Raw genomic sequence first — 20,704 nt, forward strand, 5'->3', positions numbered from 1 at the left:
CGAATTTATTGTTTTTCCATTTTTATTTTCCAGATCACTTTGAACTGCTCTCTGGAGTGCAATTCTCTATTGAATCATCAACTGTTAGGTTCGGTTGAATCAAAAAAGTGAGTTTTATACACTCCATATCCTAAGACGGTAGTAGGACACCCTGATTTTTATGCAAAGGAGCAAATAGGTCATTTTATGGGGGTCTAAGCCCTTGCTCCTTTTTGACCCAAAAAATCGGGATTTTCGATATTAAGTTGTTGAGCTGGCACGGGAGCCTGATCAATGCTGATTACGAAACCGGAAATCCCAATTGGATCAGACGAATATAACAAGAGATTTTGCAGATTGAAATTTGCAACTTTTGCAAAATGACATTTTCAAGATGAAAATCTGAACGGAGAGAGATAGGCTTTCAGGAGTACTTGTTATAGATTCAGCATATTCGAAAACCTATATTTTCATGATGAACTTTCAAATATCGGACGTTGTTTGAAGAAAAATCGATTATTGTTTTTCCATTTTTCATTTTCCAGTTAAATTTGAACTGCTCTCTGGAGTGCCATTCTCTATTGAATCATCAACTGTTTAGTTTGGTGGAATCAACAAAGTAAGTATTATACACTCCATATCCTAAGACAGTAGTTGAACTTCCTGATTTAAAGGCAGAAGAGCAAATAGGTCATTTTAGGGGGTCTAACCCCTTGCTCATTTTTGAACCAAAAAATCGATATTTTCGATTTTTAGTTTTTGCGCTGGAATGGAAGCCTCATCAACGCTGATTACGAAACCGAAATCCCAATTGGATCAGACGAATATAACAAGAGATATTGCAGATTGAAATTTGCAACTTTTGCAAAATGACATTTTCAAGATGAAAATCTGAACGGAGTGAGATAGGATTTCAGGAGTACTTGTTATAGATTCAGCATATTCGAAAACCTATATTTTCATGATGAACTTTCAAATATCGGACGTTGTTTGAAGAAAAATCGAATATTGTTTTTCCATTTTTCATTTTCCAGATCACTTTGAACTGCTCTCTGGAGTGCAATTCTCTATTGAATCATCAACTGTTAGGTTCGGTTGAATCAAAAAAGTGAGTTTTATACACTCCATATCCTAAGACAGTAGTAGGACACCCTGATTTTTATGCGAAGGAGCAAATAGGTCATTTTATGGGGGCCTAAGTCCTTGCTCCTTTTTGACCCAAAAAATCGAGATTTTCGATTTTTAGTTTTTGCGCTGGAATAGAAGCCTCATCAACGCTGATTACGAAACCGGAAATCCCAATTGGATCAGACGAATATAACAAGAGATATTGCAGATTGAAATTTGCAACTTTGGCAAAATGACATTTTCAAGATGAAGATCTGAACGGAGAGAGATAGGCTTTCAGGAGTACTTGTTATAGATTCAGCATATTCGAAAACCTATATTTTCATGATGAACTTTCAAATATCGGACGTTGTTTGAAGAAAAATCGAATATTGTTTTTCCATTTTTCATTTTCCAGATCACTTTGAACTGCTCTCTGAAGTGCAATTCTCTATTGAATCATCAACTGTTAGGTTCGGTTGAATCAAAAAAGTGAGTTTTATACACTCCATATCCTAAGACAGTAGTTGAACTTCCTGATTTTCAGGCAGAAGAGCAAATAGGTCATTTTAGGGGGGTCTAACCCCTCGCTCATTTTTGACCCAAAAAATCGAGATTTTCGATTTTTAGTTTTTGCGCTGGAATAGAAGCCTCATCAACGCTGATTACGAAACCGGAAATCCCAATTGGATCAGACGAATATAACAAGAGATATTGCAGATTGAAATTTGCAACCTTTGGAAAATGACATTTCCAAAATGAAAATCTGAACGGTGGGAGATAGGCTTTCGGGAATGCTTGCAATAGATTCAGCGTATTTGAGAACCTTTATTTTCATATCAAATCTTCAAATATCTGACTTCGTAAAAAAAAATCGAATTTATTGAATTTTGATTTTCAATTTTCCAGTTCACTTTGAACTGCTCTCTGGAGTGCAATTCTCTATAGAATCATCAACTGTTAGGTTTGGTTGAATCAAAAAAGTAAGTACCATACACTCCATATCCTAAGACAGTAGTAGGACACCCTGATTTTTATGCAGAGGAGCAAATAGGTCATTTTAGGGGGGTCTCCCTTGCTCATTTTTGACACAAAAAATCGAGATTTTCGATATTTAGTTTTTGAGCTGGAATGGAAGCCTAATTAATGCTGATTACGAAACCGGAAATCCCAATTGGATCAGACATCAACTATGTGCAGTTTCAAGATTTGGTTCGAATTGATCCAACAGTTTTCGGATTGAGATTGATCCAACAGTTTTCGGGGAATTGATATCACACTTTGCCGAATTGACCACTGAAATCTCAATTCCTATCTGAACTACGAACTGAAATTCAACATGTGCATCTCAATCCGAAAACTATGTGCAGTTTCAAGATTTGGTTCGAATTGAACCAACAGTTTTCGAGGAATTGATATCACACTTTGCCGAATAGACCACTGAAATCTCAATTCCTATCTGCACTATCGAACTGAAATTCAACATGTGCATCTCAATTCGAAAACTATGTGCAGTTTCAAGATATGGTTCGAATTGATCCATCAGTTTTCGAGGAATTGATATCACACTTTGCCGAATAGACCACTGAAATCTCAATTCCTATCTGAACTATCGAACTGAAATTCAACATGTGCATCTCAATTCGAAAACTCTGTGCAGTTTCAAGATTTGGTTCGAATCGATCCAATAGTTCCTTAGGAATTGAAATGATATTATGCCGAATCGACTACTGAAATCTTCATTCCTATCAGAACTAACGATCTGAAATTCAACATGTGCATCTCAATTCGAAAACTATGTGCAGTTTCAAGATTTGGGTCGATTTGGTTCAACAGTTTTTGAGGAACTGATATCACACTTTGCCGAATAGACCACTGACATCTCAATTCCTATCTGCACTATCGAACTGAAATTCAACATGTGCCTCTCAATTCGAAAACTATGTGCAGTTTCAAGATTTGGTTCGAATTGATCCAACAGTTTTCGGGAAATTGATATCACACTTTGCCGAATTGACCACTGAAATCTCAATTCCTATCTGAACTATCGAACTGAAATTCAACATGTGCATCTCAATCCGAAAACTATGTGCAGTTTCAAGATTTGGTTCGAATTGAACAAACAGTTTTCGAGGAATTGATATCACACTTTGCCGAATTGACCACTGAAATCTCAATTCCTATCTGAACTATCGAACTGAAATTCAACATGTGCATCTCAATCCGAAAACTATGTACAGTTTCAAGATTTGGTTCGAATTGAACCAACAGTTTTCGAGGAATTGATATCACACTTTGCCGAATAGACCACTGAAATCTCAATTCCTATCTGCACTATCGAACTGAAATTCAACATGTGCATCTCAATTCGAAAACTATGTGCAGTTTCAAGATTTGGTTCGAATTGATCCAACAGTTTTCGAGGAATTGATATCACACTTTGCCGAATTGACCACTGAAATCTCAATTTTTATCTGAACTATCGAACTGAAATTCAACATGTGCATCTCAATTCGAAAACTTTGTGAAATTTCAAGATTTGGTTCGAATTAAATCAACAGTTTTCGAGGAATTGACCACTGTTATGGATATCAATTCCTCAAAAACTGTTGAACCAATTCGACCCAAATCTTGAAACTGTACATAGTTTTCGAATTGAGATGAACATGTTGAATTTCAGATCGATAGTTCTGATAGGAATGAAGATTTCAGTAGTCGATTCGGCAAAATATCATTTCAATTCTTACGGAACTATTGGATCGATTCGAACCAAATCTTGAAACTGCACATAGTTTTCGAATTGAGATGCACATGTTGAATTTCAGTTCGATAGTGCAGATAGGAATTGAGATTTCAGTGGTCTATTCGGCAAAGTGTGATATCAATTCCTCAAAAACTGTTGAACCAATTCGACCCAAATCTTGAAACTGCACATTCGGCAAAATATCATTTGAATTCCTAAGGAACTATTGGATCAATTCGACCCAAACCTCGAAACTGTACACAGTTTTCGAATTGAGATGCACATGTTGAATTTCAGTTCGATAGTTCAGATAGGAATTGAGATTTCAGTGGTCAATTCGGCAAAGTGTGATATCAATTCCTCGAAAACTGTTGATTCAATTCGAACCAAATCTTGAAATTTCACAGTTTTCGAATTGAGATTTCAGTGGTCAATTCGGCTCAGTGTGATATCAATTTCTCGAAAACTGTTGGATCAATTCGAACCAAATCTTGAAACTGCACATAGTTTTCGAATTGAGATGAACATGTTGAATTTCAGATCGATAGTTCTGATAGGAATAAAGATTTCAGTAGTCGATTCGGCAAAATATCATTTCAATTCTTACGGAACTATTGGATCGATTCGAACCAAATCTTGAAACTTCACATAGTTTTCGAATTGAGATGCAGATGTTGAATTTCAGTTCGATAGTTCAGATAGGAATTGAGATTTCAGTGGTCAATTCGGCAAAGTGTGATGTCAATTCCTCGAAAACTGTGGGATCAATTCGAACCAAATCTTGAAGCTGCACATAGTTTTCGAATTGAGATGCAGATGTTGAATTACAGTTCGATAGTGCAGATAGGAATTGAGATTTCAGTTGGCTGTTCGGCAAAGTGTGATATCAATTCCTCGAAAACTGTTGGATCAATTCGAACCAAATCTTGAAACTGAACATAGTTTTCGAAATGAGATGCATATGTTGAATTTCAGTTCGATAGTTGTGATAGGAATTGAGATTTCAGTGGTCTATTCGGCAAAGTGTGATGTCAATTCCTCAAAAACTGTTGAACCAATTCGACCCAAATCTTGAAACTGTACATAGTTTTCGAATTGAGATGAACATGTTGAATTTCAGATCGATAGTTCTGATAGGAATGAAGATTTCAGTAGTCGATTCGGCAAAATATCATTTCAATTCTTACGGAACTATTGGATCGATTCGAACCAAATCTTGAAACTTCACATAGTTTTCGAATTGAGATGCACATGTTGAATTTCAGTTCGAGAGTTCAGATAGGAATTGAGATTTCAGTGGTCAATTCGTCAAAGTGTGATATCAATGCCTCGAAAACTGTTGGTTCAATTCGAACCAAATCTTGAAACTGCACATAGTTTTCGAAATGAGATGCACATGTTGAATTTCAGATCGATAGTTCTAATAGGAATGGAGATTTCAGAAGTCGATTCGACAAAATATCAGTTCAATTCCTAAGGAACTATTGGATCAATTCGAACCAAATCTTGAAACTGCACATAGTTTTCGGATTGAGATGCACATGTTGAGTTTCAGTTCGATAGTTCAGATAGGAATTGAGATTTCAGTGGTCAATTCGGCAAAGTGTGATATCAATTCCTCGAAAACTGTTGGATCAGTCTCAATCCGAAAACTGTTGGATCAATTCGAACCAAATCTTGAAACTGCACATAGTTTTCGGATTGAGATGCACATGTTGAATTTCAGTTCGATAGTTCAGATAGGAATTGAGATTTCAGTGGTCTATTCGGCAAAGTGTGATATCAATTCCTCAAAAACTGTTGAACCAATTCGACCCAAATCTTGAAACTGCACATTCGGCAAAATATCATTTCAATTCCTAAGGAACTATTGGATCGATTCGAACCAAATCTTGAAACTGCACATAGTTTTCGAATTGAGATGCACATGTTGAATTTCAGTTCGATAGTTCAGATAGAAATGGAGATTTCGGTGGTCAATTCGGCAAAGTGTGATATCAATTCCTCGAAAACTGTTGGATCGATTCGAACCAAATCTTGAAACTGCACATAGTTTTCGAATTGAGATGCACATGTTGAATTTCAGTTCGATAGTGCAGATAGGAATTGAGATTTCAGTGGTCTATTCGGCAAACTGTGATATCAATTCCTCGAAAACTGTTGGTTCAATTCGAACCAAATCTTGAAACTGCACATAGTTTTCGAAATGAGATGCACATGTTGAATTTCAGATCGATAGTTCCAATGGGAATGGAGATTTCAGAAGTCGATTCGACAAAATATCATTTCAATTCCTAAGGAACTATTGGATCAATTCGAACCAAATCTTGAAACTGCACATAGTTTTCGGATTGAGATGCACATGTTCAATTTCAGTTCGATAGTTCAGATAGGAATTGAGATTTCAGTGGTCAATTCGGCAAAGTGTGATATCAATTCCTCGAAAACTGTTGATTCAATTCGAACCAAATCTTGAAATTTCACACAGTTTTCGAATTGCACATGTTGAATTTCAGTTCGATAGTTCAGATAAGAATTGAGAATTCAGTGGTCAATTCGGCAAAGTGTGATATCAATTCCTCGAAAACTGTTGGTTCAATTCGAACCAAATCTTGAAACTGCACATAGTTTTCGGATTGAGATGCACATGTTGAATTTCAGTTCGATAGTTCAGATAGGAATTGAGATTTCAGTGGTCAATTCGGCAAAGTGTGATATCAATTCCTCGAAAACTGTTGGATCAATTCGAACCAAATCTTGAAACTGCACATAGTTTTCGAATTGAGATGCACATGTTGAATTTCATTTCGATAGTTCAGATAGGAATTGGGATTTCAGTGGTCTATTCGGCAAAGTGTGATATCAATTCTTCGAAAACTGTTGGTTCAATTCGAACCAAATCTTGAAACTGCACATAGTTTTCGAATTGAGATGCACATGTTGAATTTCAGTTCGATAGTTCAGATAGGAATTGAGATTTCAGTGGTCAATTCGGCAAAGTGTGATATCAATTCCTCGAAAACTGATGTATCAATTCGAATCAAATCTTGAAACTGCACATAGTTTTCGAATTGAGATGCACATGTTGAATTTCAGTTCGATAGTGCAGATAGGAATTGAGATTTCAGTGGTCTATTCGGCAAAGTGTGATATCAATTCTTCGAAAACTGTTGGTTCAATTCGAACCAAATCTTGAAACTGCACATAGTTTTCGAATTGAGATGCACATGTTGAATTTCAGTTCGATAGTGAAGATAGGAATTGAGATTTCAGTGGTCAATTCGGCAAAGTGTGATATCAATTCCTTGAAAACTGTTGGATCAATTCGAACCAAATCTTGAAACTGCACATAGTTTTCGAAATGAGATGCATATGTTGAATTTCAGTTCGATATTTCTGATAGGAATTGAGATTTCAGTGGTCTATTCGGAAAAGTGTGATATCAATTCCTCAAAAACTGTTGAACCAATTCGACCCAAATCTTGAAACTGCACATAGTTTTCGAAATGAGATACACATGTTGAATTTCAGATCGATAGCTCTAATAGGAATGGAGATTTCAGAAGTCGATTCGACAAAATATCATTTCAATTCCTAAGGAACTATTGGATCAATTCGAACCAAATCTTGAAACTGCACATAGTTTTCGGATTGAGATGCACATGTTCAATTTCAGTTCGATAGTTCAGATAGGAATTGAGATTTCAGTGGTCAATTCGGCAAAGTGTGATATCAATTCCTCGAAAACTGTTGGATCAATTCGAACCAAATCTTGAAACTGCACATAGTTTTCGAATTGAGATGCACATGTTGAATTTCAGTTCGATAGTGCAGATAGGAATTGAGATTTCAGTGGTTTATTCGGCAAAGTGTGATATCAATTCCTCGAAAACTGTTGGTTCAATTCGAACCAAATCTTGAAACTGCACATAGTTTTCGGATTGAGATGCACATGTTGAATTTCAGTTCGATAGTTCAGATAGGAATTGAGATTTCAGTGGTCAATTCGGCAAAGTGTGATATCAATTCCTCTAAAACTGTTGTATCAATTCGAACCAAATCTTGAAACTGCACATAGTTTTCGAATTGAGATGCACATGTTGAATTTCAGTTCGATAGTGCAGATAGGAATTGAGATTTCAGTGGTCAATTCGGCAAAGTGTGATATCAATTCCTTGAAAACTGTTGGATCAATTCGAACCAAATCTTGAAACTGCACATAGTTTTCGAAATGAGATGCATATGTTGAATTTCAGTTCGATATTTCTGATAGGAATTGAGATTTCAGTGGTCTATTCGGCAAAGTGTGATATCAATTCCTCAAAAACTGTTGAACCAATTCGACCCAAATCTTGAAACTGCACATAGTCTTCGAATTGAGATGCACATGGTGAATTTCAGATCGATAGTTCTGATAGGAATGAAGATTTCAGTAGTCGATTCGGCAAAATATCATTTCAATTCCTAAGGAACTATTGGATCAATTCGAACCAAATCTTGAAACTGCACATAGTTTTCGGATTGAGATGCACATGTTGAATTTCAGTTCGATAGTTCAGATAGGAATTGAGATTTCAGTGGTCAATTCGGCAAAGTGTGATATCAATTCCTCGAAAACTGTTAATTCAATTCGAACCAAATCTTGAAATTTCACACAGTTTTCGAATTGAGATTTCAGTGGTAAATTCGGCAAAGTGTGATATCAATTCCTCGAAAACTGTCGGATCAATTCGAACCAAATCTTGAAACTGCACATAGTTTTCGAATTGAGATGCACATGTTGAATTTCACTTCGATAGTTCAGATAGGAATTGAGATTTCAGTGGTCTATTCGGCAAAGTGTGACATCAATTCCTCAAAAACTGTTGAACCAATTCGACCCAAATCTTGAAACTGCACATAGTTTTCGAATTGAGATGCACATGTTGAATTTCAGTTCGATAGTTCAGATAGGAATTGAGATTTCAGTGGTCAATTCGGCAAAGTGTGATGTCAATTCCTCGAAAACTGTTTCATCAATTCGAACCAAATCTTGAAACTGCACATAGTTTTCGAATTGAGATGAACATGTTGAATTTCAGATCGATAGTTCTAATAGGAATGAAGATTTCAGAAGTCGATTCGACAAAATATCATTTCAATTCCTAAGGAACTATTGGATCAATTCGAACCAAACCTTGAAACTGCACATAGTTTTCAGATTGAGATGCAAATGTTGAATTTCAGTTCGATAGTGCAGATAAGAATTGAGATTTCAGTGATCTATACGGCAAAGTGTGATATCAATTCCTCGAAAACTGTTGGTTCAATTCGAACCAAATCTTGAAACTGCACATAGTTTTCGAATTGAGATGCACATGTTCAATTTCAGATCGATAGTTCTAATAGGAATGAAGATTTCAGTAGTCGATTCGGCCAAATATCATTTCAATTCCTAAGGAACTGTTGGATCAATTCGAACCAAATCTTGAAAATTCACAAAGTTTTCGAATTGAGATGCACATGTTGAATTTCAGATCGATAGTTCTGATAGGAATGGAGATTTCAGTAGTCGATTCGGCCAAATATCATTTCAATTCCTAAGGAACTATTGGATGGATTCGAAACAAATCTTGAAACTGCACATAGTTTTCGAATTGAGATGCACATGTTGAATTTCAGTTCGATAGTTCAGATAGGAATTGGGATTTCAGTGGTCAATTCGGCAAAGTGTGATATCAATTCCTCGAAAACTGTTGGATCAATTCGAACCAAATCTTGAAACTGTACATAGTTTTCGAATTGAGATGCACATGTTGAATTTCAGTTCGATAGTGCAGATAGGAATTGAGATTCTAGTGGTCTATTCGGCAAATTGTGATATCAATTCCTCGAAAACTGTTGGATCAATTCGAACCAAATCTTGAAAATTCACAAAGTTTTCGAATTGAGATGCACATGTTGAATTTCAGTTCGATAGTTCTGATAGGAATTGAGATTTCAGTGGTCTATTCGGCAAAGTGTGATATCAATTCCTCAAAAACTGTTGAACCAATTCGACCCAAATCTTGAAACTGCACATAGTTTTCGAATTGAGATGCACATGTTGAATTTCAGATCGATAGTTCTGATAGGAATGGAGATTTCAGTAGTCGATTCGGCCAAATATCATTTCAATTCCTAAGGAACTATTGGATGGATTCGAAACAAATCTTGAAACTGCACATAGTTTTCGAATTGAGATGCACATGTTGAATTTCAGTTCGATAGTTCAGATAGGAATTGAGATTTCAGTGGTCAATTCGGCAAAGTGTGATATCAATTCCTCGAAAACTGTAGGATCAATTCGAACCAAATCTTGAAACTGCACATAGTTTTCGAATTGAGATGCACATGTTGAATTTCAGTTCGATAGTGCAGATAAGAATTGAGATTTCAGTGATCTATACGGCAAAGTGTGATATCAATTCCTCGAAAACTGTTGGTTCAATTCGAACCAAATCTTGAAACTGCACATAGTTTTCGAATTGAGATGCACATGTTCAATTTCAGATCGATAGTTCTAATAGGAATGAAGATTTCAGTAGTCGATTCGGCCAAATATCATTTCAATTCCTAAGGAACTGTTGGATCAATTCGAACCAAATCTTGAAAATTCACAAAGTTTTCGAATTGAGATGCTGTAACGATACTTGATTGTTTTTAATAAAAATCAAGCCTCGTTTTAAATATCCGTTTCCCTGAATTTTCCAGTTGAAACAATGCAACACCGTCTGATGGAGATTTCAGTTTCAATATAGTTATTCCGTTTCATTTTGGAAATATTTTTCAGAATTCTGATTATTACATTCAAATTCCGTATAATTGAAATTTCCATCATTAATCCGCCGTAAGAATCCAAAATAAAGAAAAAGTGTCTTTCTGCATTCGGCGTTGTTTTTCCGTCCACAAAAACACACCGAATTCAGTATAAAACAACGTGGATTGCAGATAACGACAGTTTCTTTTACCGATAAAGAGATAACCGCCACCGAGAATATTTCTTCTGGGGAGAATATTCGAGAATTCCGAATTTTGAGTGCAATTTTGATCACGTGACCGTCCACATGTTGGAGAGTTAATAAATAGGACCGCACCACCAGACGAGGATTATTAATTCATTATTATTCATTCGGTAGTCATTCGTTAAAAATTCATTATTATTCATTCGGTAGTCATTCTGCGATTCTGTATTCTAGTCTTGATTCGGTAGTGATTCTTTTCTTGATTCCTTCGTGATTCTTTAATTTTTCCGCTTTAATTAAGTCTGTCTTCGTATTAGAGTTTTCCTTTGCTTTTCTTTATTTTTTTCTGCTAAGTGGTAGTGTGACCGTACCGGAACAAACTGTAAGTCTTTTCTTGATACCGCATACTTCGTGATTCAAAGTTGCATTCTTTTATTTGTTAAATTGTGTTAATCCTTGTTGTTAATCCTCCTGTTTAACGCAGACTTCTGTCGCCTGGTTCTCTGGTGAACCAAGACCAGTCGACGGAAATCTCGAAGTTTTTCTACTGGTAATGCTTGGCGTGTGACACCCAAGGTTGCCACAGAAAGACCACAGTAACTTATACCGTACTACCCCTGTTGTGTTCCGTGTAGATTTCCCGTTTACCGCAGACTTCTCTCGCCTGGCTATCTTGTGACAGAAACCAATCGGCAGAAGTCTCGAAGTTTTTCTACTGGTAATGCTTGGCGTGTACACCCAAGGTTGCCACGGAGAGACCACGATAAACTACCCCGTTATCCTGTAAATTGTTGCATTGTGTTTCACCTGTATCAACCCCGTCCCGTTAATTGAATAGTTTCAAATTCTGATTGGCCTGTACACTGAAAATCACTGGAAGTGCTCGGGATCAAACCCATTGCTAAATTAACCGATTACAGAGACTTGGATCTTTCTGAGACACCCGGTTGCTGTAAATTTTGTGTAAACCCCGTACATCCGTTATTGTCTCAGAAGGAATCAAAGTGACTGCTATTAATTGTTTGCTTTCTTTAATACCTGATAGTTTGACTGAATATAGTTGATTTGAATATTCTTTAATTCATTGATTTCACTTTCTGATCACCGTGACAAGTTATTACATTTCTGTTTTCCTTATTTTTGAACTTGGTCATCAGCTGAGTATATTTCTTGACTTGAAAATAACTGTATAGTTCACTGTAATTTAGATTGTTGTAATAAATCCGGTTTTAAAGTACTTGTTATCGCTACCACCTTAGATAAACTAGAACTCTGTCTCCGACTAGTAGGTACCTGGGTGGGTTTGCTATTTCTCCCTATTGAAAGAATAGCTGGCGCTCGAGATTAAACCCTTTTTCCCGACCAAACCCGTTACAAAATTGACGCCCGAGCGTTGGGACTCTTAAAACCGGGTTCAGTTTTGGAATAACTTTTTTTTTTTTATCTAACCGAGGAGGATAGTTTTGAACGGTGAACCATACAAACCAATTTATTCAGCTGTTGACTTGCAAGAAATATTTTATCCGGTTTATATTTCTGAAATATAATTTATTTAGATCAGTTGAGTGACCTATTTGCTGATTGCGTTGAGTTAACCTATCTTGAGTTATAATAGAACATCACTGGTAACCTTAAACTGAACCGAACTGTTAACCAGCTATTTCTGATAACCGCACAATATTGAATTGACTTATGATTTTCACCGCTTATGATTTTCACACGCTTATGATTTTCACTTGAATAATAAAACTGACTGTGTTTTCTTTTCCCTTCCCCCTTTGATTTATTTGCTGGTTGACAAGTGTTCATTATAACTCTGATAGTTTATTGTGATTATAACCGCATTGGACTTGTTGTTTCTCTGATTACTTTATTTTATTTGAAACCGTTGATACACTGTTGGTGAATTATTCCCTTTGAATTAGGTGAGCTTGAACCGAAAAAACTTCAGAAAGGTAAAACTGTAAGTGAACTTGAACCGAAATAATTTTCTTGGCTGTTAAAACCGATAGTGGACTTGGTCTGAAATATTTTGTTGACAGGTAACCTATTTCTCCGAACAAGTGTTAGGTTAACAGTGAGCTGTCAAGTGACCGATAAATAGTGAGTGATAGAATAATAGGTGCTTCCTCGATTGGACATTGATTATTAATCCGGATTTCAGTGAATAGTGTTGAGTTAATTATTCATCCGGGCCTCAGTGAATTTTATTGAATTAATTATCCATCCCGACTTTAGTATACATCCGGACTTCAGTAAATTTTTGAATTGATTATTCATCCGGACTTCAGTGAATTTTATTGAGTTAATTGTTCATCCAGGCCTTGGTGAATTTTGTTGAATCAATTATCCATCCGGACTTTAGTAAATTTTTTTTTTTTTTTTGAATTGATTATTCATCCGAGCTTCAGTGAATTTTATTGAGTTAGTTGTTCATCCGGGCTTTAGTGACAGTGATATTTAATCGGACTTAGTGATACTGAAACATTATAACCAGTGTTGAATTATTCCGTGTGTTAGCTTTGAACTTAGACTTTACATTATTTCATACCGGACATTGAACTTATTGAGAGTGTGTTACTGGATCGTGAGTCGGGTGGCAAGATAGTTGAACTATATGTCATTGAACATGGATGTGAACAGGCTGCTCAGTGATGAATTGACTTATGAACTAGAACTGAGAGGACAGTCAATACCAAGCACTGTGATGACAAAGCGGAGTCTACTACGACAAGTGTTACAGTCAGACATACCGCTACAGCCTTGCACATCAATGAACCCCACACTGGATATCGACATTTGCCAAAATAAACTCACCGATCTAGTGGAAGCACTTCAGAATTTCAATCACGCTAATGCGGCTAACGAATTTTCGCGAATATTCACAAGATTAACACACATTCAGGGAAGACTGAATTTTATTGTCACTTCCGATGAAACACAGTTACAACTGATCGAACAACTGAAGGCGACTACAACTAAGGCCTTGGAGACACTGGAGCAACTGAGTAGTAGTAACACCCGTGGACAGCCATTCAGACAGCAGGAACAGTCCCTCTTGGATGTGGAGGTTCCCAGTTCACCTGGGATGTCCCCCATCCAACCGGAAAGAGCTGAAACATCCCTGATTGATCTTGGAGATGGGGTCAATCTTCCGACAGCTGCTGATGTCTCACATACTGGTACACCTGTAAGGAATAAAACATTAGAACATGTCATGAACGAGACAAGGCGAACATGTACAGCATTACTGCGGCAGTTGCCGGCAATACCCGTCACACAGTCACAGGACTGTGGGACAGCATCACCTGAAGATCCGACACCAAGAAGATGGATTAATTCTACCCGCAGAGTGTCTTTTCCACACTTACCTGCATCTTGTGTGAGCTCTGGCAGGACCATGACCAGAGAGAGAGTACCATTAGAGCCGGAACCTCGACCGTCACCGGTGCCAACCATTCCTGTCCACAAATGGAATATTTCATTTGGTGGCACAGGTAGTGTGAACGGCTTCATCGAGGAGGTGGAGAGATTGGCCGAATCTCGTAAGGTGCCCCTAGAACAAGTGTTCGAGTCAGTTTATGAGCTACTGCGGAAGGATGCCAGGGTTTGGTTCATCCCCAGGAGAGGTACATTCAGGAACTGGCAGGATTTCAAGGAGCAACTTAAGGAAGCATTTTTACCGGTGAACTATGAGGAGAACCTGTTGGAGGAAATAAAAAGGAGAACGCAGGGCCCTGATGAAAAACTGCTGATGTACGTCACTCGAATGCAGAATTTGTTCCAGAAGCTAACATACAGTAGACCAACCGAATCGGAACAAATCCGAATCATCCGGCAGAGGCTGTTACCGACCCTACAACAGGCCTTAGCATTCCAGGAGACTAACACCTATGATGAGCTCCTGCGAAAAGGAAAGGTTTTCGAGTTAGTACAGTGGCAGATGAGCCAGTACACCAGGCCACCGTCGAAACCAGGTCTTCTTGACGAGCCCCACCTGACGTATCGTCCGGTCCAACAAAACCGACAACAGGCCAGTTTCTCCTTGGACACCGAAAACATATCAGGAAACTCAGAACCACCAGTACCAGTAGGTCACAACAGACCACAAACACCGCCGTCACCGCCTAGAAACACCCAGCCAAGACCGGATCGACCAACGGCACGAGTCGACAAGCAAAATACAGGTTCACCTAACCGAACCACATCACCTATACCAACACGACGATCAAACCAACAAGGAGACCGACAGGAAACACAGGGAAACCGGACTGATCCACCGACGAGGAAAGTGTCTTTCCAAACACAGTGCTTCCGATGTGGTGAATACGGCCACATGCGACGGGAATGCCGAGGACGACCGAGGTTATTCTGTTCTCGTTGCCAGAGGAAAAACATTCGCTCAAGCGATTGTCCGTGCAGTCCGGAAAACTAAAGGGAGGTATGGAGAAGGGGTCGACCATATCTCCGGGGACGCTGACTCCTATGGCATCGACCGTGTGTAACGACAACCGTCCGCTGGTGGAAGTAAAAGTAGCCGGGAAGCGCTACAATGCACTAATTGACACCGGAGCCACCAGGAGTTTCATCAGTCAGAAAGTGGCAGAACAGTGTGAACGCAAAGGAATCACGGGAGAACCCGTTGAGGATGGCTTTGTGGTAGTTGCCAATGGTCAGTATACCGCGACGCCGAAACTTTATACTACCGCCATACACATCGCTGACTATTCTTTGACCGACATAAAATTTTTGTTGGTGTCTGATTTACCGGTAGACCTCATACTAGGAATGGACGTACTGGGAGTGTACAATTTTTCCCTTAACCTTAGCACCGCCGAGTGCTATCTGGAAGGCCGACTAATCTCCAAACCAACACCTAAAGTGGGAAAAACTGTGGAGGTACACGCCACTGGCGAACACTTGCTGGAACTGACCAAGGCACAGAAAAAGAAGTTGGACGCTTTTCTCGCCAGAGAAATGAAGGAGTTCGAGAAGTTGTCCGGCACCACGAAACTGATAGAACACAAAATCAAACTCAAACCTGGGACAGAACCGATTAAACAGCGATACCGGCCACAGAATCCGAAGATGCAGGAAATCTTCAACCAGGAAGTAGATCGAATGCTGGCTGAGGGAGTTATTGAGCCTTCTAAGTCGCCGTGGAGTTCACCTGTTGTGTTAGTCAAAAAGAAGGACGGTAAATACCGGTTTTGTATCGATTTTCGAGCAGTCAACGAAGTGTCCGTTAAAGATGCGTATCCGTTGCCGTATATTTCGGGAATCTTGGACAAATTACGCAGAGCCAAATACATTTCGACGATTGACTTGAAACAGGGATACTGGCAAATACCGTTAGAAAAGGATAGCCGGCCTATTACAGCATTCACGGTCCCGGGAAGAGGATTATTTCAGTTCACCGTTATGCCATTCGGCTTACACGCAAGCCCAGCCACGTTCCAGAGATTCCTGGATACCGTAATCGGTCCCGAAATGGAGCCCAAAGCGTTTGCCTATCTAGACGATATAGTCGTTCTAGGGGAAACCTTTGAAGAACACATGGAGAACTTAAGGGAAGTATTCAGACGACTAAGGGAAGCCAACTTACGTCTCAATCCCGACAAATGTGAGTTTGTCCGGAAGTCTCTGAAGTACCTGGGACATGTCGTCACTTCCGAAGGCATCTGTACGGATCCGGATAAAGTGGCATCCATAGTGTCATTTCCTGCTCCCAAGACCGTCCGAGAGTTACGCCGATTCCTGGGTGTTGCGAGCTGGTACCGTCGATTCATCGAGAATTTCTCCAATGTAGTTTCTCCGCTAACCCTGCTGCTCAAGAAGAAACAGCGGTGGAAATGGGGAGAAGACCAGCAGAAGGCTTTCGATATCCTGAAACACAAGTTGACTGAGTCACCGATATTGGCTTGTCCGGATTTCACCAAACCGTTTGTGGTACAAACAGACGCCAGTGATACAGGCCTAGGTGGAGCTCTAACACAAGTGATAGATGGAGAAGAAAGGGTAATTGCCTATGTTAGTCGCACATTAAACCCAGCCGAGAAAAACTATTCAGTATCCGAGAAAGAATGCCTCGCCATCGTATTTTCCATAGAGAAACTACGTCCGTACCTAGAGGGATTCCATTTCACGGTCATTTCCGATCATACGAGTTTAAAATGGTTAAATTCTATAAAATCACCGTCGGGAAGAATTGCTCGATGGTCCGTTTTTCTTCAACAGTTTGATTTTGAAGTACAGTACCGTAAGGGATCCCTGAATAAACTTGCTGACAGTCTGTCCCGGAATCCCTTACCGTCCGTAGATTCCGTATACCTGGCCGAAGTGGAAATTCACTGCCGATGGTACAACAGGAAACTACAGGAGGTTCAGAAGGACCCAGGAAATTTCCCAGATTATGCCATAATCGATGGGAAACTGTTCCGACATTTTTGGGATGCATCAGACTTCACGGAAATTGGAACTGGACAACCCTGGAAATTATGCGTACCCACCGAACAGCGTTCCGAAGTATTGAAGGAGAATCATGATTCGGAACTAGCCGGACATATGGGGATCGCCAAGACAAGTTCCAGGATTGCCCGGAATTACTACTGGCCTGGTATGTTCCGAGACATTGCGAAATATGTTAGAAACTGCACTTCGTGCCAACGCTACAAAGTTTCGCAACAGAAAACTGCTGGGAAGATGCAACCACACAGGATGGCAGATGCACCATTCAGGGAAGTATCTACAGATATCGTCGGACCGTTACCCCGAAGTAAAAAAGGTAATTCTTACATTGTGGTCATGCAAGATCGCTTCACGAAGTGGATCGAGTGCCGCCCGTTGCGAAAAGCTACAGCCAAAACCGTTTATTCTGCGTTATACGAACAAATCATCCTTAAATATGGATGTCCGGCCGTTGTTATCTCCGATAATGGAGTACAGTACGATAGTAAGTTATTTAAAAACAGCCTTCAGGAACTGAATATAGCTCACAGATTTACCCCACCGTACACGCCACAGTGTAATCCGGTAGAAAGAGCGAATCGAACACTGAAAACTATGATTGCACAATTTTGCGAAACCGATCAGAGAAACTGGGATGAAAAGTTAGGGGAATTAGTTTTTGCTATTAACACCGCTAAACAAGAGTCTACCGGGTTTACTCCGGCTTTTCTGAATTTTGGTAGGGAACTAAATGTCCCTAGGGCGATTTATTCGACAAAACCCCAAAATGAGGAAAACAGTAACCCAACCGAAGTAAATAGAGACATGACTCACCGTACAGAACAAATCCGGCACCTACAGGAAGCACATGAGTTTGTGCAAGCTCGCTTGTACAGGGCTTTTGAACAGCAGGCTCGTCATTACAACCTACGCCGTAGAGAAGTTCGCTTCCATGTAGGTGACAAAGTTCTCCGTCGCACAAATCCGTTATCATCCGCTGTCGACAGTTTCGCAGCTAAACTGGCTGCAAAATTCGCCGGACCGTATACCGTTATTAAGGTAGTCTCTCCTGTAGTGTATGATCTGAAAGACGAACAGGGTAAGAAGGTTACCAACATCCATATTAAAGATTTAAAACCGTTTCACTCAGGATAGAGATATTTTTACTGTTCACCAGTTAATTAAACATGATCCCCAGTCATGTGAAATTCCGTTTTGTTAATTACTGTTCCGTTAACCATCCCACCGTTGATATGACAAACCCTTTGTCAATATTCTTACAGCAACCGTCACCGTATAAGATTTCATATCCTATTCAGTTCACCGAACAAATCAGAATCTGTCATGTCATCTAACTAGAAACAGTACTTTCTTTCTACGTTTTGTTCAGTGGATTGAATGGATTCATGATACCGTTCAAGCTTTGCAATTACAATTGGAAAACATAAATTCATTTGGATATAGCCAATCCGTTCAGCAACACCGACATGTCAAAACGATATAAATTGTCATCTGTCTGTGTTTCTGAAAGGTACATCCTGTAGACAGAGCAAAGCACAGCTTGAAATCCGTTACATTCATTATTCTGTGAATTCACAAGGTTCCGAGACAAACCGTTGCTTTAAATATTGTATTCAGAGTAGTTAAGATGAATAACGATTAACAAATACTAACCGTACTACCTTAAAAACTGGATAGATAGTCTGAATTGTATCTAGTTCTCTACTACTGTTCTCCTGTGTAACTTTTTCTATGAAATTGTAACACCGATACAAGTGAAAGTGCATATCCGTGATCTGTTCAATTTAATTCTACCCAAGAAAACTGGAAAGAGCTCTGTATACTGTCAATGTTCTACTGTTAAAACATAACCTATGTGGCAATTAAGTCTGTTCTAGGATATCAATTACTCCAACAAGATTTAACTGAAAGTTCAGCTGTTAACCTACCTAGCGGGGACTGTCGGATCAGAGAGCCTCCACCATTCCTCCGTCAAGGATTACGTTCCAACTCCGAACAATATTCTGGCACACAGTGAATGTCCACATCCACCTCCAGTGTTGTGAGAGAGTCCAATTCACCTCCAACAACGAGTGATTTCAAGCTTGGGTACATTTCCACCTACAACGAGAACACAAGTTAGTGAATGGTTCTTCCCACTTGAAGTACTAATCGAAAGAACTTTGGTTTGATGAAGGGGATATTCGAAACTCACCTGCTTGACCCATCTTCGTAGTCAAATGATACACCGAACCAACATCCAAGAAGGAAACAGTGCCAACAAGTGGTCAACGTCAAAGATGCCTCATCAGCCCATTTCATCGTGAATAATAGTTCCCTAAAATCCAACCGTTAATATGAAATGGAACAATCGATTTGGAGTACTCACCGTTTTATGTTGCCGTCGATTTCATTTCCCAATTCTGGAGTAATTTCATTCCACTAAAAGCACGTTGTTTCTGACAGATGCCGCCGAACCAACGACAGTCATAGAGTGCCACGGAATAGGTTATGTCAAACGTCTACCGACAATCGGATCAAAGATCACACGCACTTCGGTCCATAGCCAGGGACGACACCGATCACGGAGCTTAACGCAGAGCGCAGAGTATGGATCATGGATCATAGATTGGAGAGAACCACTATACATGGAAGGAGCGCCTACCGGACGATTACTGAACTACACCTGTGAGCAGATCCGGATATCACTTCTATTGTACTGTTTAGATAAGGATGAGAACTCTGTAAGGGTGAGATAACAAGCACTTGACCGACTTGAATTTCCGATTAATTTTTTTTTTTTTTTTTGATGGGCCAGTTACCCCTTATTAAATTGAAATTGGGTCTTCAACGCAACTTCAATTTTTCCCAGGGGAGGGGGATGTAACGATACTTGATTGTTTTTAATAAAAATCAAGCCTCGTTTTAAATATCCGTTTCCCTGAATTTTCCAGTTGAAACAATGCAACACCGTCTGATGGAGATTTCAGTTTCAATATAGTTATTCCGTTTCATTTTGGAAATATTTTTCAGAATTCTGATTATTACATTCAAATTCCGTATAATTGAAATTTCCATCATTAATCCGCCGTAAGAATCCAAAATAAAGAAAAAGTGTCTTTCTGCATTCGGCGTTGTTTTTCCGTCCACAAAAACACACCGAATTCAGTATAAAACAACGTGGATTGCAGATAACGACAGTTTCTTTTACCGATAAAGAGATAACCGCCACCGAGAATATTTCTTCTGGGGAGAATATTCGAGAATTCCGAATTTTGAGTGCAATTTTGATCACGTGACCGTCCACATGTTGGAGAGTTAATAAATAGGACCGCACCACCAGACGAGGATTATTAATTCATTATTATTCATTCGGTAGTCATTCGTTAAAAATTCATTATTATTCATTCGGTAGTCATTCTGCGATTCTGTATTCTAGTCTTGA

The 20,704-nt window shown here is 39.1% G+C and overlaps 1 protein-coding gene across 2 annotated transcripts; it reads right to left on the reverse strand.

Moving 5' to 3' along the window:
* Positions 1–13,712: 13,712 nt before the first annotated feature.
* Positions 13,713–19,797, reverse strand: LOC123317547. 2 transcript variants are annotated; one of them, XM_044904130.1, is made up of 7 exons: positions 19,649–19,797; positions 19,475–19,597; positions 19,209–19,380; positions 18,094–18,342; positions 16,418–16,714; positions 14,184–14,368; positions 13,713–14,000 (listed from the first exon to the last, which is right to left on the reverse strand). In XM_044904130.1, exons 5-7 carry the CDS (start codon positions 16,471–16,473, stop codon positions 13,714–13,716), a joined length of 528 nt encoding a protein of 175 aa, XP_044760065.1. In that variant the 5' UTR covers positions 16,474–16,714; positions 18,094–18,342; positions 19,209–19,380; positions 19,475–19,597; positions 19,649–19,797; the 3' UTR covers position 13,713. The 2 variants fall into 2 exon arrangements, with proteins under 2 accessions (XP_044760065.1, XP_044760064.1); XM_044904129.1 differs by having other exon boundaries at positions 16,418–16,698; positions 19,649–19,774.
* Between the last annotated feature and the right edge of the window lie 907 nt (positions 19,798–20,704).

The sequence above is a fragment of the Coccinella septempunctata genome, chromosome 7 (assembly GCF_907165205.1).
Source record: "Coccinella septempunctata chromosome 7, icCocSept1.1, whole genome shotgun sequence".
Lineage (NCBI taxonomy): Eukaryota > Metazoa > Arthropoda > Insecta > Coleoptera > Coccinellidae > Coccinella > Coccinella septempunctata.

What these genes read in the sequence shown, in the direction of transcription:
- LOC123317547 (XM_044904130.1), bottom strand. Translation starts at nt 16,473, where the DNA reads ATGTCCCAGGTACTTCAGAGACTTCCGGACAAACTCACATTTGTCGGG. An exon ending in ACATTTGTCGGGATTGAGAC is followed by an intron (nt 14,369 to 16,417) that starts GTAAGTTGGCTT and finishes CACTTGTTCTAG; the next exon opens with GGGCACCTTACGAGATTCGG. An exon ending in AGAGCTCACACAAGATGCAG is followed by an intron (nt 14,001 to 14,183) that starts GTAAGTGTGGAA and finishes TATTCCTTACAG; the next exon opens with GTGTACCAGTATGTGAGACA.